At 36.9% G+C, this 17,309-nt stretch overlaps 1 protein-coding gene across 1 annotated transcript; it reads right to left on the reverse strand.

Annotated features, from left to right (window-relative positions):
* Positions 1-1,771: 1,771 nt before the first annotated feature.
* LOC146916168 (F-box/FBD/LRR-repeat protein At1g78750-like) lies at positions 1,772-3,468 on the reverse strand. The gene is made up of 2 exons (XM_085716892.1): positions 2,264-3,468; positions 1,772-2,126 (listed from the first exon to the last, which is right to left on the reverse strand). The coding sequence occupies exons 1-2, from the start codon at positions 3,161-3,163 to the stop codon at positions 1,935-1,937; spliced, it is 1,092 nt and encodes a 363-aa protein (XP_085573018.1). The 5' UTR covers positions 3,164-3,468; the 3' UTR covers positions 1,772-1,934.
* Positions 3,469-17,309: the final 13,841 nt, after the last annotated feature.

Genomic DNA, 17,309 nt, shown 5'->3' on the forward strand with positions numbered 1-17,309 from the left:
GAAGCTGCTTCTGATGAAGCACAAGATGGCTCACATCAAGCAGATCCTCCCAGAAACACTTTCAAGCACAAGTCTTCACATCCCGAGGATCTAATCATCGGAAACAAAGATAGTCCTGGAAGTGTGATAGAAATTCATATTTAGTGATGAAAATAGTGATGTTTAACTATGGTATTGTTCTTGTTGCTGTTATGGTCTTGCACATAATTAGGGTGAGTCGTGCATTAATGAATGATGTGTTGATGATGTGCTGATGTGTGTTTACTTGACGAGTTGGTCCTCATGCATGCATAATAGAATTGAGTATAGGAAAATGGTGTTAAATTGGTGTTGAAAAGTCCAGTAACATAAATCTGGCAATATGGTGTTCAAAAGTCCAGTAACATGCCTCTGACAACTTGGTGATGATAGGTGTGGTACCACATTCATATAGGTCTTAGGAAGCGTTCTTATGCATTTAAATGATGATGTTTGCACTTGATGTTTTTGAATGCGAAAATGATGTGATGATGTGATATATGATTTAATGAGAACGAATGATGATTGTTAATGATTTGGTGATGATGAAACAATGTTTTGTGATATTTTAATGTTGTGCTTATGTTTTCCTTATTAGTATGTTATGACTTGATTTCCCACCCCTTCATTTGATTTGTTGTTTTCCCTTGTAGTGACTGTACTTTCAGTACAAACACTTATGTTGATGAAGAGTAGTTGTGGGATGTCTTTTTTTTTTCTTTCTAAGAAGCTAGATTAGCCCACCTAAATTGACATCAGATAGAATTGAACCTGAGACTTTGAGGTGGAGCACTCTCCTAGGTCCCCAGCCAATACCGATAGGCCAACCCATGTGGGACGTCTAAGAAGTTGGAGATGGGAGATTCCTTCCACTTAGTTCTTTATTATTAGTTGAAAATAAAATGTAGTCGCTACGAGCTCTGATTTCTTGTAACTATAGGGTTGGCGACGAAGACCGAGTCTTATTTGCATTTTGAATTGAATAATTTTGGGAATCTGGTTATGTACTATTTATGATCATTGAATAATTTATCCCACTACGGTGAATTAAATAAATGATAGTGTTCATGATACTGAAATGATGTAATGTTGAGTTGTGTAACATCCTTGTTAGTAATCATATTATTATTAGTTAAATTTATTGACGGGAAGTAGGGTGATAGTACACTTTCAATTTCCCTTTATTATGTGTAAATGAGACTTATAACATCAAAGTGATATGTGTACTCTTCAAAAAATGAAGGCAAATGCTTATAATAGAGATAGAGATAGAAATTATATATAAATAAGAAACAACACACCACATGCCATTTAAAGCTTTGGAAGCTTTAAAACGGTTTACACACAAAAATTCAAACTTCGAGTTTATGGGCAGATATTTATCCCTTACTCTTTTATTACATCGCAATTAAAATAAAAACTTTGAAATTAGGCAGCAAGCCCATTTAGCACGCCTATTTCCCATGCTTTGGTGGTAAGCAAGGTCTTTGGCAACTTCCTTTCCTTCATTTCCGTTCCTCTTATGTTATGATCATCAATGTAGCCTACAATCAATAGTAAATAGAAGATTTTAGTTATCTATATTCTCCGAATTTGAACAATTATTGTTAATTTGTTATTACTTTTAATCAGACACTTCTCATTTTAAGATCAACTTATTCCCACCCAAAAAATCTCCACGTCTAAGATAATATAGAAAATTGGGTTTTTGCTACTCTTGGCGTAAGGCAAACATTAAGGATATTTAAGACGTTAAAAAGGTAAACTGATTTATTTGTTTTGCACTTCGTTTCACTGTTAAAATACATTTGCTCTATTTTGAAAACTATCATTGACAAATGTGAAACTAATTTAAAATATATAAATTATGAGTTATAAACAGTTACCCCGAAGAGTATATACCTGAAGAGTCATGCCTATATTTCATAATTTGTAAACACTCCCTGTTCGGCAAGTGAAGATTTTTTAAGAAAGCAGTTCACTAGCCTTCTAAATTTCTCCTTTTCATATGATGTATTTGACATATTCACATTCAATTTCAATGAATTCAATCTAGCAAAGGAAGGAAGATGACTTATGATAGAATCAGAAGTTTGCAGAAGTAGAACCTGCACAAACATTATATTAGACATATTTTAAAAAGTTACTTGAACAAATAGATTTAGCATTGGCAAAAAATTAGAAACAATTTTGCGCAATATGAAAAGAAAAGAAAAAAAAAGAGAGGAAATGCAAAAGAGCTTACCTTTAGGGTAGTTGAAGAGAGAGCCAATATCTTAACATAATCAGCAAGCCCATGTAACCAATTAATTAAGTTTGAATAGAGATGTCCAATATCTTGAACATCAATGTTTACTTGATCAAGTAAAGAAAGATTGCACGTAGAGACTTGGTCGATGAGTCCACGAAAGAGAGTAAGAGAACTAAGGTTCGGAGTAGAAAGCACAACTTTGGGAGCTCCTAGAATTGTGCCTATGGTCAAACTAGAAAGCTTAGAATTAGATATGCAGAGGAATTTTGTATTGTGGGTTAGTGTACACCAGCCAAGGACCAAAGTGGTCAACATGTGACAATTCGAAAATGGATCAGCAACACCGTCTTCATTTGCAACAAAAGTGACATGTTCAAGATGCAAGCTTTTCAATGCCATAAAATGTAGGGAACTTGGAAGTTCTATCATCCGAGGGACAGACAAAATGCAAATTTTAAGATATGTTAATGATGGGCATGAAAATATGCAAGGGTTCAAAGTGTGATCGTCGCAAAAGTTGAAATGAATTAAATCAATATCAACTGCTAACGTCTTAACATTGTGTGACACAGCATATGCCATAACCCTGTCTAAGAGTTCAGGTTGAATGCCACCAGCGTGCCTTAAATCAATATCAGGCAAATCAATTGAGTTGTCACGATGAGATAGAACTGAAGACACAAACTGGCTAAATTGAGGAAGGTTCTGGGAAAAGTCAGAGAAATTTGTTGCAAGACTAGGGAGACATCGCCAAAGGTCCTTCCATCTAGTAGACAATATACAAGTTTGAACAGCATCTTTTGTGTCCATAAACTTCATTATCTCCAGTAAAATAGAGTCAGGAAAATCACTGAGTGTCCTCCGTTCTTCTTTTCTATTTCTATTACGCTCCATCCTTCACTTCAACAAAAGATAACAAGAGCTATAAGTAATGTAATCTAATGAAAGAAGGACTTTTCACACAGATTTAAACAACGCTTGAATTGACGATAAATTTAACGAAATTACAATAGGGCACCATGCTTTTGGTAAAAATTACACATTGGTGATCTAAACTCAATGCGCCAGTAACCTATGGCTCAACCAAACACATGTTAGTATCCTGATTTTATTCAAAATAATAAAATACAAAATTTAAGGTTTGAATTTCACCTTCAAACGATCATGAATGACTACATATGCATGATTGGTTTATTCGTAGAAATTACGTACCTTATGAGGGTTGGGTTTCAATCGTTCATTCAAATGATCGAATTGCAGCAACCTTGTACAAGCTATGGAATCTTATAGTGAATTGTAAAAGAATTTATAATTTAATATTTCACTACTGAAATGATAGATGCAACGTATTTAAATTCTCGGTATATAGTAAGTCAATCGTACATAAAATAATTATGATAAAATATTTCACAAATTAAAATAAAAGATACACGGTATTTGGATGTTTTGTATAAAGTAATCTAATCGCAAAAAAAAATTATTATTCAATAATTAACAAATGAAAACGAAATATACATGATATTTAGATTCATTGTATAAAGTAAAGTGATTATAAAATAATTTATGATTCAATGTTTCGAAAATTAAAACAAAAGATACTAGGTATTTTTTTTTTTATTTTGATCAAAGTAAACTTAATGCATATCGTTATTTAAAATAGAGTCAATACAAGAAGGACAAATCTCAAAAATACGGTGACTAGCCCAAGAACAGGCCTCCCTAGCAAGGGTGTGAGCAACCATGTTCGCTTGTCGCCTAACAAACTTTACCTCAAAGTTGGAATGTAAAACTAAAATAGAATTAATAAGAGAAACTAATGCATGAAACTCGGATCTGCCACGTGTTGGGGAAGAGATACAATCCACAAGCGTATTTGAATCCGATTCAAAAATTACTCTATGCCAACCTTTGTCAATGGGTACCTGAATAGCATGCTGCAGAGCCCAAGCTTCCCCTTCGAGAACCGTTAAATTCGCATCCTTCCATGCAAACTGAGCATGAAAAAACCGCCCCTCAAAATTTCGGAAACAACACCCTCTGGAATAAGTACCTCCAGCATGGTGTACTGCCGTGTCGACGTTACATTTCAGCCATCCGTAACCAGGCGGTTCCCAACTATTGTTAGATTACAGAGGCATAGTTGTACGATTGCTCGACTCCCGCACAGTCTGCACTTGATTCCATTGCTTCCATTCATTCAACGCCAGTCTACCAATTGCAAGTGAAGTTTCACGAGTATTATTCCACATAACATCATTTCTGGCTGACCAAATATGCCATAACAGTACCGCAACCCGGCCTGCTGCTTCTGCACTCTCACGACTGCAAATTTCAAACATTAAATCCTGCAAAGTATTAAAATGATGCTGCCTAGACAGCAGCAACTCTGAAATTCCAGCAGAAGACCAACTTTCCTTTGGTATTAGTACACCCAATTAAAGCATGCCAGTCCGTTTCATCTTCCATGCCACACCAGGGACAGAAATTTGTACACGGTACCTGACGTTGGACCAACTTCACATGCGTAGGGACACAACCACGACAAATCCGCCATAACAAATTGTGTACCTTGGAAGGGGAACGCACTTTCCACAAATTGTTCCAATCACCTTGAACTTGGTATGGAGATGTTGGAACAATATCTCGAGCAGCAATACGATACCCCGTTCTAACGGAGTAAACTCCATTCCGCTCCTCCTGCCATATCACTTGATCATCTTGGACTAAGGGAAACAACGGTGTCTTCAAAATAGAATTTGCACCTTCAGCAGACATCAAATCAAAGACCTTCTCAACATCCCACTCCTTACTCCCTTCAATCATCAAATCAGCCAAATATAAATGATACACACCTTGGTTTTGCGGAGAAGCTAGCCAACCTCCTTGTTCACTTCGAAGCCAAGGGTCCTGCACAACGCAGATTTGAGACCCATCACCTATTCTCCACCTACAACCACGTAAAAGAACCTGACGCGACATCCAAATACTCCGCCAAGCAAAACTAGGATTAAAGCCAAGTTTAGCATCAAGAAAAGATGTTCTGGGAAAGTACCGCACTTTGAATATTTGAGAAACCAATGATGTCGAATTTGTCAGAAAGTTCCAACCTTGCTTCGCAACCATAGCCAAATTGAATGCCCCAAAATTACGGAAACCCATGCCCCCTGCTGTCTTCGGGCAAGCAAGCATATCCTACGCCAACCACTTAATACCACCAGTTCCACCACCTCCTCCCCACCAAAAGGAATTCAACATCTTCTCAATATCATTAACCACCGTCTTGGGAAGCACATAGATACTCATAATGTAGGAGGGAATAGATTGTAAAACGGACTTGATCATAATTTCCTTACCAGCCTTTGATAGCGCACGCCCTTTCCATGAGTTAATCTTCTTCCAAATACGGTCTTTGATGAAAGAGAAAGTAGCCGTTTTACTCTTACCAATCATTGAAGGGAGACCCAAATACTTACCGGTTCCCGAAACTAACTGGACACCAAGGATGCGTGATAAATCCTCTTGAGTAGCCCGACTCATATTGCAGCTAAAGAACACCTCAGCCTTAGCTAAATTAATTTCTTGACTGGAGGCATTAGCATAAGTCCGTAGAATTTGCATTAGCTTATTAACCTCAGTAACAGTTGCCCTACAGAAAAGGAAGCTGTCAACTGCAAAAAGAAGGTGTGAAACCACAGGTGCACCGCGACAGACATTAATACCATGCATATCCCCTCTGCCAACCGCCTGATGAAAAAGAGCCGATAAACCCTCCGCCACCAAAATAAATAAGTAGGGTGACAAAGGATCACCTTGTCGAAGACCCCGTCCAAGAATAATAGGACCTACTCTATCAAAATTCATCAAAACAGAGTAAGGTACTGAACTGACACACATCATCATCCAAGTCATCCACTTCTCATTAAAACCCATTCTTGATAGAACACCACGAAGGAAACTCCAATCCACCCTATCATAAGCCTTACTGATATCAATTTTAAGGGAAAGCTCACCCCTCCACCCCCTTTGTCTTTCTCATCATCGAATGAATAATCTTGGTTGCAATGAGGGAATTATCTAGGATTGACCTACCTTGAATAAAAGTTGATTGCTCCATAGAAACACATTTATCCAAACAACTTTGCAATCTGTTAGTAAGGAACTTTGACACCATATTATATAAAACATAACATAAAGAAATAGGTCGTTAATCTTTCATGGACTCCTGATTATCGCACTTAGGGATAAGACAAATATTTGTCTCATTCAATAATGTGGGAAAGAACCCCCTCTCCAACCATTACTTAGCTGCCTCAAAAATATCATCCCCGCATAAGTGCCAAAAGTTCTAAAAAAATGTCGGGTTGAAGCCATCAGGGCCAGGTGATTTATCTGGATTCATTTGAAACAAAGCCTTCCTGAGTTCCTCCTTAGTAATAGGTGTGGTGAGGTAATTATTATCCTCCATTGCAATACATGCCGGAACTAGTTTAAGAACTGGTTCATGAAGTCCCACCTTAGGCGCAAATAAAACATCAAAGTACCCTTTTGCCAACTCACATAGATCTGTCTGTGTAGTAACTGTAACCCCTTGATCATTATGAAGCTTAGTCACCTTCTTAACCTTACTCCGAGCTACCGCCGATATGTTGAAAAATTTGGTATTCATATCTCCTTCTCGTAACCAGTGCATTTTAGCTCTTTGTTTCCAAAATGCCTCCTCTTGAATGAGCAGTTGGGCATGACGATCACTTTCATCCCGAAAGCGAGACGAATTAATACCGTCAGGAGTATTTCGAATTGCCTCAAGAATCCTTGTACATTAATTGTTGAATTTCCTCTTGGAAGTTTATACGCTTCTTTTTACCCCACCGTCGTAATTTATTGGAATAGTTCGTAACCTGGTCCAGCACTCCTACCATCGCTCCCTCATTCCACCCCTAGGTCACATCCTACTCCATGTCAGGTTCCTTTAGCCAGCTGTTTTCAAATTTGAAGGAGAAGCACTAATTTTCTCTAACAGTTTGAGCACAATCTAGTAACAAAGGATTATGATTAGAGGGAGAGGATACCAAGTTGGACAATGTAACCCGAGGATAAAGATGAAGCCACGCTGAATTCCCCATAGCTCTATCAAGTCGTTCTTCAATAACTCTACTGGTACCTTGTCTCTTGATCCAAGTAAAAGGGTGACCATCAAGCTGACAAGTCACAATCGTTAACAGCTTCCCTAAACCCACTACAACGCCAATTAGGATGTGGATGGATCCCTTGTTTGTCAGCTTGGGAGAGAAGGTCATTGAAATCACCTACAATACACCGAGGTAGAGACGACATATCCCATAATTCTCTAAGCAACTCCCACGCCTCCCTCCGACGAGCACGTTCTGGATACCCATAATAACAAGTAAGTCTCCATTCTCCTACAGCCTCATCCTCCACGATTAAATTAATGAAATTCCTAGAGTAATTTAAAACTCTACACTTACTATCATTCTTCCATAACACAGCCAGACCTCCACTTCGACAAACAAGAGTCGTACCCAAGCATAACTCTAACATGTTCCATGGTATGACTAGACGACAATGTCTCAGAGAGAAATAAAATATCCGGTTTGTTCCCCCGGGCCAGGGATTGAAGATTAGGAACTGCTCTTGAGCCGCCCAATCCACGGCAGTTCCAACTTAATATAATCATTCGTCCTGGCAGTTGTAATATCCTGCTCGTCAGCTAATGGAAATTTTATCTGTTAAATGTATCGGAGGACTGATATTTATGGAAAGCGGTTATGATGAAGAATGTTAAGTACAAGGGGTTCTCATGATGGGAACAGTTCAAGCCATAAGGGACCCGCATGTCACTGAGTAATCAAGATGTCGGTGTTCGTGACTCTTGTTATCCACGTTAGGGGGATACGAGAGGTTCTCCAAGGGGAACGATTCAAGCCGTAAGGGACCCACACGACACTGAGGGAGTCCGATGTACCTTAGCTAGGTTTTCATCGGTCATGTATGGGATTGTACTCGGGGTTACTCCACCCGGGGCTCTCCGTAAAATGAATCAAGATAATGAATGTTTGTTCAACGCTAACATAATGGATGAATGAACTTATATACGATTATGTGTGATATGACTATGTATGATATGATATGATGTTAGCCATGAACAAGTCGAGCATTAGAGCAAGATATGAATGTATACCGATGACGATCTTAGGTTTCTCTAATCATCCGGTTTAGGACCGTGTGATGAATATGTTATGTGTAGGCCTCAAATGTACTTAGCGATTCTTGACATAGCGGTATTAGGTTCCCTTTAACCGCCATGACACATATGATGTTAGTAAAGACCTATGACAAGTAAGATGAGCCTATGACGGATCTAGCATATGCACGACCATCTAGGAAAACATGACCACACACGTATAATCAACCGTCAGGTTGTATTGTAGACACGTGGTGATCGTAGGTTTCCCCGAGGTTACCTATAGCCTAGGATTCAGGGGAACTCACTGAGACATTATGTCTCATCCCAATCCTTATTTGTTTCAGATAAGCAGGTTGATATGCAAGCTTGAAGCCGGATGGATGTTTCAACAAGTGCGTGTTCGTATCGCTGCAGGATGCCATGGATATCAAGGAATGATTTTATATCTATGGACGAGATGTTTATGTTGTTCTATGTACGAACACAATTTGTTGTATACTTATTCATTCGTATGCATTTTATGTTGTTAATTTTATGTATCCAGTACTAAAGATAACGCGCATGCTAAACTTCCTAGGTACGTTTAGTATGGGTGTTACATTTGGTATCAGAGCAGGACAATTCAGATTGTGTCATGGGTCATTAAATTACAACTAAGGTAGTGGGACCATTGGGTTCCGGGTAAATGTTCTGATTGTTGATGTTAGATGAGCCTGATCAACTCAATTTAACATTCGACGGTTAGAACAGATGCCTGAGAGCTGAATAGGACCCAGGAGGAATGAAGTATGTGATGGAGTTGAATCAGAGTAAGTGAAGGTAAAAGTTAATCGTGCTAGAAGGTGGCCGGTGAACTGGACAGTCAAGGTTTGTTTACTCCGAGAGCACAAGTATATTATGAGTATGATGTAGTGCTCCGACATAGTTTAATATTAATGAAATTAGTAAGCTCTCAGGGATAGAGATATGTGAATGAAGCCAAAGATCTGAATGTTCAGAGTGGACAAGGTTCTAACGTTTGGAATGTTGAGTGAGCCGGTATAGAAACAAGTTAAACCACTTGTAGCGGATGAAGTTAAGGTTCGATGTGAAAGTTTTATGTGAAGTGTTATGACGGATGACACATTAGTTTCTAATATGCCATGCAAAGTATCGATTGATGTTAATGCTTGCCATGCAAATGTTATAAATTTTTTTTTTTTAGATGATTGGAATGAATGATTATGTCTACGAATGATACTATATGTTTATGTTATGATGTTTTGGATGAATGGTGTGCATTAGATCATTTAAAGGACAATATTTTTAGGTAAAATGTATATCCAGGAAAAGCTGAGCTGAAGAAACTCGCCAATAGCGAAATATTTCGCCATTAGCAAAATTACTCCAGAGGATTTCGCTGATAGCAAACCTGGAGCAAAATTTTCAGTTTTTCCGAAAACTGTCACAATCTTTCATGCAACAAACACTCTCTATAACATCAAGTATCGAATGCACATTACATCCTATGATTTCTAAAGAAGAAAATGCATGGGCAATTATTAACGGAATCAATCCGGTTCAAGGTAACATTAGAAGTTAACGTGGCAAGAGCTAAAGAAGAATTTGGGTCAAGAGTTTTAAGGTTCCGACTTATGAGATGGAAAGTAAAATGGTAAAGAGTTATGTGAAGTCACAAGATTTTCAGATTTCATGAAGTTATGAGTAACCCTCGAATCTATGTTTTGCTTAATTGACTTGCTAAGGCTTGTTGTAATGATGAATTTTCGAGTTTGCCAATTTTTGAAAATAAATACAAGCATATGTGTGATTGGAGATGGCGTTCTTGAATTTAAAAGAAATTTTCACAGGTACCGGTCTGTTATGACTCATGTATAGTGGGCTAAACTCACTGGAACTAAGATTTGATGGCACAATTGTGTTGTCAACTCATTCCGTGATTTTAGAGTAACGGCTAGGGCCCTGATTTACTATGTTTTTATATAAAGTGGGATCGTTAACGCCAATAACCGGTATGCTAATTTGTAAAGTTTTCTTAAAGAAAGAAATTAACGAGCAAGCAATAGTCTGATTACGCAAAACATATTATGCGAGGATACAAAGATGCAATGATGGATGTTCAAGAAATGAATGTATGAATATACGATGAAGCTGTTATGGAAATTCGAGATTGCTCGGAAAAAAGTTTAAGTATGATAAGTATATGTGTTATGAGGTAAACCCAACCAGTTAGAATGCAAGGTCTATCCCCAAGTAATAAGGTAATATGTTAAGTGTATCGTAAGATTCAATCTTACAAGGAAATGAAAGGTGCAAGCTTACGGCATTAGTTGCCACATGAAAGGCCTTCAGAAGAGTTCAAGAAAATGATGATCATATAGGAAAAGAATGTAAAGTTTTCAGTCGTCTCAATGGATTAGAGTATTGGTTAAAACCAACTGGTGGGACTCAGAGTGTTGCAATGGATGTTAATTGGTAAGGCTGCTAACAGAACCATGGAATATGGAATGTGACAGTAAGAATCCTTGTAAGAAGCATCATGGGACAAGCAAGGAGTTCTCGAAATGTTAGGTAAGTAAGGAGACTTGTGAAGTCAATGATGGATATGGTAAAAGGTATAATGGATGTGTTTTCACTTATGTGAGATAGGAAAGGCTGGAATCACAACAAATGAAGAGTATGTACTATGGTAAGAGAAATACATGTAAGAGTCGAAAGATTTCTTCTAGTGACTTAAAGTAATGATAGAATCATCAAGTGTGATAACCGGTATTCGAAGAAGAAGTGCCATATGGGAGAAGGTAACAACACTTGAATGTACCCGAATATGATGTTCTGAAGATTAAAAGTCCACTGTCTTTGGGACAAAGGAATGAGATATCGTCATTAGGGTCAAAGATCATATACGATTTATGTTATGTAGTAGTATGAGTCCCCAAGATATGTATGTAAGTTAAGAAAGAATAGGAAAGAAGTTACTTTTGAAGTCCCAAAATTTTGTCATGAAAGGGGATACAGATCATGAGTTATGCACGATGAAGTACATACCCTCTTATGCCATACTTGTTAAGTTATGATGATACTTGTGGCGAAATGCCAAGCTACGATTTTTGTAACTTTTAAAGTTGAAATGGGTAGTAAGGAATATTGGAACGATGTTTATTTTAAAAAACATGATTTCGTAATGTTCTTTTAAAAGTTAAGCAATTATTCGTTCCAAGGACCCGAATACCAATGTTTAGAAAATTTATTAAACCAATATGTTAGAACAAGTATCATTATTATTTAACAAGAAGCGACATTTGAAAATAGGCAAATGCTATGGAAAGTAAGATATGTTGAAGCGAACAACAAAGTTTTTTTTCAAAAGGTCGTATGAGACGCACATGTTTATGCTAAGAGTATTCTAATGCAAGTGACTTAAGTTGGAAATTTTAAGGGCATGTGAACTACAAGACTGGTTGATAGATTTCATATGTATCAGCGTATTGAATTTCACTTCTCCACGACAAGATATATGAGTTGCTCATGAATTTGGGTGCAATGATAATGGTAATGAGATCGAAAGATGTCTTAAGACTCTGAAAAGAGATACGAGAATTGTAGAATCGTTAAGATAAGTAATGTAAGTAAGAGGCATGTGTCTCAATGTACAGTAAGGAAGGTATGTATGAAAAGATGACTTGTATGTAAATGAGCGTTGCAGGGCAAACATGGATTCCAGTAGGACCCCAGTTAAAAGGAAAATCCTGAGTGTACCAATTAATGATGGGTTACTTATATGAATGGTTTATGCTAAGCAGTTAAGATATGAATCTGAGATCGTCAGTCCACATGTGACAAGGATAAGTTATGACCATGATGTTTTAAGTTAAGCCAAGACTATGGGGGAATAAATTTCGATAATATGAGGATTACATCAAGATGTTATGTTTTGAACTTGGTAAATGTTAAGTGATTTCTAAATTTCGAGGACGAAATTTTTTAAGGGGGGTAGAATATAATATTCCACTCGTCAGCTAATGGAAATTTTATCTGTTAAATGTATCGAAGGACTGATATTTATGGAAAGCGATTATGATGAAGAATGTTAAGTACAAGGGGTTCTCATGATGGGAACGGTTCAAGCCATAAGGGACCCGCATGTCACTGAGTAATCAAGATGTAGGTGTTCGTGTCTTTTGTTATCCACGTCAGGGGCATACGAGAGGTTCTCCAAGGGGAACGATTCAAGCCGTAAGGGACCCGCACGACACTGAGGGAGTCCGATGTACCTTAGCTAGGTTTTCATCTGTCATGTATGGGATTGTACTCAGGGTTACTCCACCTGGGGCTCTCCGTAAAATGAATCAAGATAATGAATGTTTGTTCAACGCTAACATAATTAATGAATGAACTTACATATGATTATGTGTGATATGACTATGTATGATATGATATGATGTTAGCCATGAGCAAGATATGAATGTATACCGGTGACGATCTTAGGTTTCCCTAATTGTCCGGTTTAGGACCGTGTCATGAATATGTTATGTGTAGGCCTCGAATGCACTTAGCGATTCTTGGCATAGCGGTATTAGGTTCCCTTTAACCGCCATGACACGTATGATGTTAGTAAAGACCTATGACAAGTAAGATGAGCCTATGACGGATCTAGCATGCACAACCGTCTTGGAAAACATGACCACACACGTATAATCAACCGTCAGGTTGTATTGTAGACACGTTGTGACCGTAGGTTTCCCCAAGGTTACCTATAGCCTAGGATTTAGGGGAACTCACTGAGACATTATGTCTCATCCCAATCCTTATTTATTTCAGATAAGCAGCTTGATATGCAAGCTTGAAGCCGGATGGATGTTTCAACAAGTGCGTGTTCGTATCGCTGCAGGATGTCGTGGATATCAAGGATGTGATTTTATATCTATGGATGTTGTCTTGAGTTGTGAGCTTGTGACTTACATGTGGTTTCTGACATTAGTATCAGCATCAGGATTCAATAGTATCACAATAAGCCGGTCCAGATTTTCACGTATCATTTTTGTTGTTTCAGCTGCTATATGGAAAGCATTATCACCATCATCATCCTGCACAAAAATTACATTAGAATCATAACCTATTTATCAAATGCCACCTCTAGAGTCAGATGTGGCCAGTGTATTTAAATCAAATTTGCAATTTTTTAAATTATACCAACAGTGGTTACTCGCTAATCGACAACTAACATTTAACTGACACTAAATTCTAGAAATTATGAGGTTTTCACCCGATGTTTTTTGCAAATTTTTTTAGGAAATAATAATAGTATGATTAAATGCTATATAAATATTTTTGAAGGAGCTAAAATATGACACCCTTCGAATGTGAGAAACAACCTAAATTTAAAGCACTGTCAATCAATTAATGGATTGAGCTTATACGTGAGAGTTGAGCACATAGTATTATTTAATGAATTGACTCATTCAAGAATTGAGCTTATACATGAGATTCTACCTATTATAACAAAAATTAAGATTATACATGAAACAAATCAATAGTAGCACAAATAGAACTATGAAACAAAATCCAAAATGTGCAGAAACAGAACTATAAAACAAAACAAGGCAAAATGCAATTATGCAGTAGAAAAAATGTAATATGCTAGAAAATAAATCACAAAATAGTGAGGTAAAGAAAAAAGTAAGATAAATAACATGGTGCATGAGAACTATAACAAGTTACATCACATGACATACATGTAAAGTCAGCATACCTGTAAACACAGATCAAATTAAAAGAACGAACATAAGGGACTTTAAGCCGACGAGTCATTTAGAAATTGCAAGTGACATACATGATTGTAAAGACTTCCATCACAGGATGTAGACTTTGCTTTAAAGCAGGAGAATGAAAAAGGCTTAAAGTTAAAGAAGCTTACTTAACAGCCCCGTAACCAATTGCCTCTGATGTTTTCTCAATCTCCTCCGCAGACTAATCATTAGTCGTATCTAGAAGAATATAGAATATGGAATGTTACTCTTTTCCAATTTGTACATTACCACGTTCAAGAAGGGCAGTTTTACAGTGCCTTTTAGCTTCATCAAGCAAATCAACTAAACGAACAATATCACTGCTCTGACTCCTAAATCGTTTTCCGTCTTTCCCAAGAACAAGACCAAAACCTATATGGGTACATTTCGGATACACGTTCTCATTCCATGGAAGCCAACCTGCATGCCTGAAGGAAAATCAAAGGGGAACTCAGCCATCTTAACTCATTAAAATATTAGCAGTAGCACTAGTCTGTGATTATTCTCTTTCATAAAAAGCAAAGAAAATGAAACGACTGATACCATAAAAGCACTTTAAGAGATAAATTATCAAGGACAATTCACAACAGGGTAAAGCAAGTAAAAAGGATAGCCAATAAAAATTTGTTTTATTTTTAGGTACAGTAAAGAATAATTTGTGGTAACTGTTAATATGATTAAATAGAGACGCGTGTTACCTTTCACTGGTTTCTGTTGTTGAGTGGTTCCTATGGCTGCTTATGGTTCATCTCCAAAAAATAATTGCTCCAACCTTGTCAATGAGATTCTGAATTTGTTAAAACTTAAAAATAACACGATCTGTCAAGTTAGCTAATTGGTTAAATGAATGATTAAGAAAATAATTCACTCATAAGTTATACACTTACATCTACACCTAAGCCATCACTTGGTTATTTTATGCCATGTTATTTAAACTGTTGAAATCATTTCACTCTATCATAGAAATATTAATTTCCTGGAAGAGTAATTGCTGGCAAGTGTCATGAAAGAAGGTGCAACACCCTTAATCATCATCATATATCCTAGCTATAAGCTGCAGCAGTTAAGGACTTCTACAAAATTAGCAATCAACTTCTCATTTAGAACCAAGCGGAACTAAATCAGTGCAAGTATTTCCAAGAAATGCATACAAATATTATGGAGTACTAATTGAATGTCAATACAAACCAAAAAGAGCCACTTTCTCAAAGAAGGGACCACAATGATTTTAGAAAGAATAGAGCAAACAAACAACTAAACCATCCTCAACCATTTCTCATAAGCTTTTTTCATCTTATTTTAATAAGTTCTCTTAGATAACTTATGAAAATATCTTATAGCATATACAAAAACTATTCAACTTTATTTATCATTTGCAGTAGAACTAGCTTATGTAACCTTATAGAAAAGTGCTTATCACAAAAAGTGCTTATCACGAAAAAGTACTTGTGCTATAAGCTCCAAATAAGCTGTTTATCTAAACAGACCCTAACAAGTTTGATGCAGCATAACAACAACTCACACATCCTACAACAGAATTTCAACATTGAATAACACCAAGACAAGTTTCTATGTTGCAGAGGAATGAATTGAACTAAAAACAAAAGTGGTAATTTACAGATTTCATTGAATATTTCACTTACACAAACACACTTTCATTGCAATTCAAAGAAATTGATCATAATTCAAATCAATTTGACAACAAGCTAGTTTATAGGTGAATTAAATTAAGGTGAAAGTACAAAAATTAGGGTTCTTACCAAATAAACACAGATCCGAAAATTGATTGTATTGGAAGAAATCAAATTGCGTGAATCAGAAATGAAAGGAAAACACAGATCGATAAACTCTTCGGCAATGACATTGTAGATCAACAGAACTCCCAGAGGTAGATTAGAGAGGTGGTGGAGATCGACGCTATGGTGGTGCTGCGGTGGATATCAGAGCTACAGTGGTCCTACGGTGGAGATCGGCGCTCCAGTGGTGCTTTGGTGGAGATCGACGGTGGTGAGAGAATTTTCTTTGGATCACAAAATGTGTTATGTGAGAATGTGTTTATTTATTTTGTTTTTTAACAAAAAAGATTTTGACATAAAATTATTTAAATAATTTCAGTCAAATGTAGCTGATTATTTTGATATTTGCTACCATTACATTCCATAGCATAGATATCCTAGCATATCTTATATTTTCTTGTAGTGACTTTAATTTAATTATACAAATGATCAGAGATAGGAGAAAGTGATTCGATGGACGAAGCCTCTGAACAGACTCAAGATGGATTTGTCAGGTGTTTTCTCTTTTTCTACGATGAACTTAATGATGTGTAAGAAAAAGTACAAAATACTATCCTCATGTTTAAGCAATCTTTTAATTGTATGATTTTTGCCGATTGTTAGGGTTGTTGAACTGTTCGCCTTGGAATTGGCCAAACTTAAGAACAAACTGAATTTGATTACTAGTCAGAAATCCTCAGAAATTTTGAAGTCTGTTGCTGAAGACATACATTTCCAGCTGCAGGATGTTCATTCCCAGATTGAAAAAGACTTGTATGTAAATTAGATTAATGAAACAGATCTTCAAAATAATGTCTTTTAGATATATCTTCAAAATAGAAGTTAAGACGAAACTTAAATGACCTGCAGGAGTTTGTGTTTGTTAGCTCTGTAGTTTACTGTGGCTCAAGTGGTTTATGGATGTAAGCACACTTTAGGTGGATACCGACGGTCCTTCGGTAGCCGTTGTTTAAAGTCATTGTTGTCTCATCTGGTGGTGCTACAAGTTGTGGGACAGAATCAGTTAGTCATTAGACTGTTATGAAACATTGTTCTTTGCATGAACTAAGAATCAATTGGGTTTTTCAGGGGCTAAATCACTCTCTGCTCCCCGAGTTCCCGTTAAGCTGTTTTATGTTATATATGTTTATGACTATCAGAGATGGTAATATTACTTTATGTAAGATATAAAGTGAGACTGTGAGGGCCAGCCGGAGTGGGCTGGAGGGAGCAAGAGTGGGAGCAGTGCGATTCTTTTTTCTTTTTTCCCT

This window comes from Medicago sativa, chromosome 6 (genome assembly GCF_051527215.1).
Source record: "Medicago sativa cultivar Bolivia chromosome 6, Bolivia_mono, whole genome shotgun sequence".
Taxonomy (NCBI): Eukaryota; Viridiplantae; Streptophyta; class Magnoliopsida; order Fabales; family Fabaceae; genus Medicago; species Medicago sativa.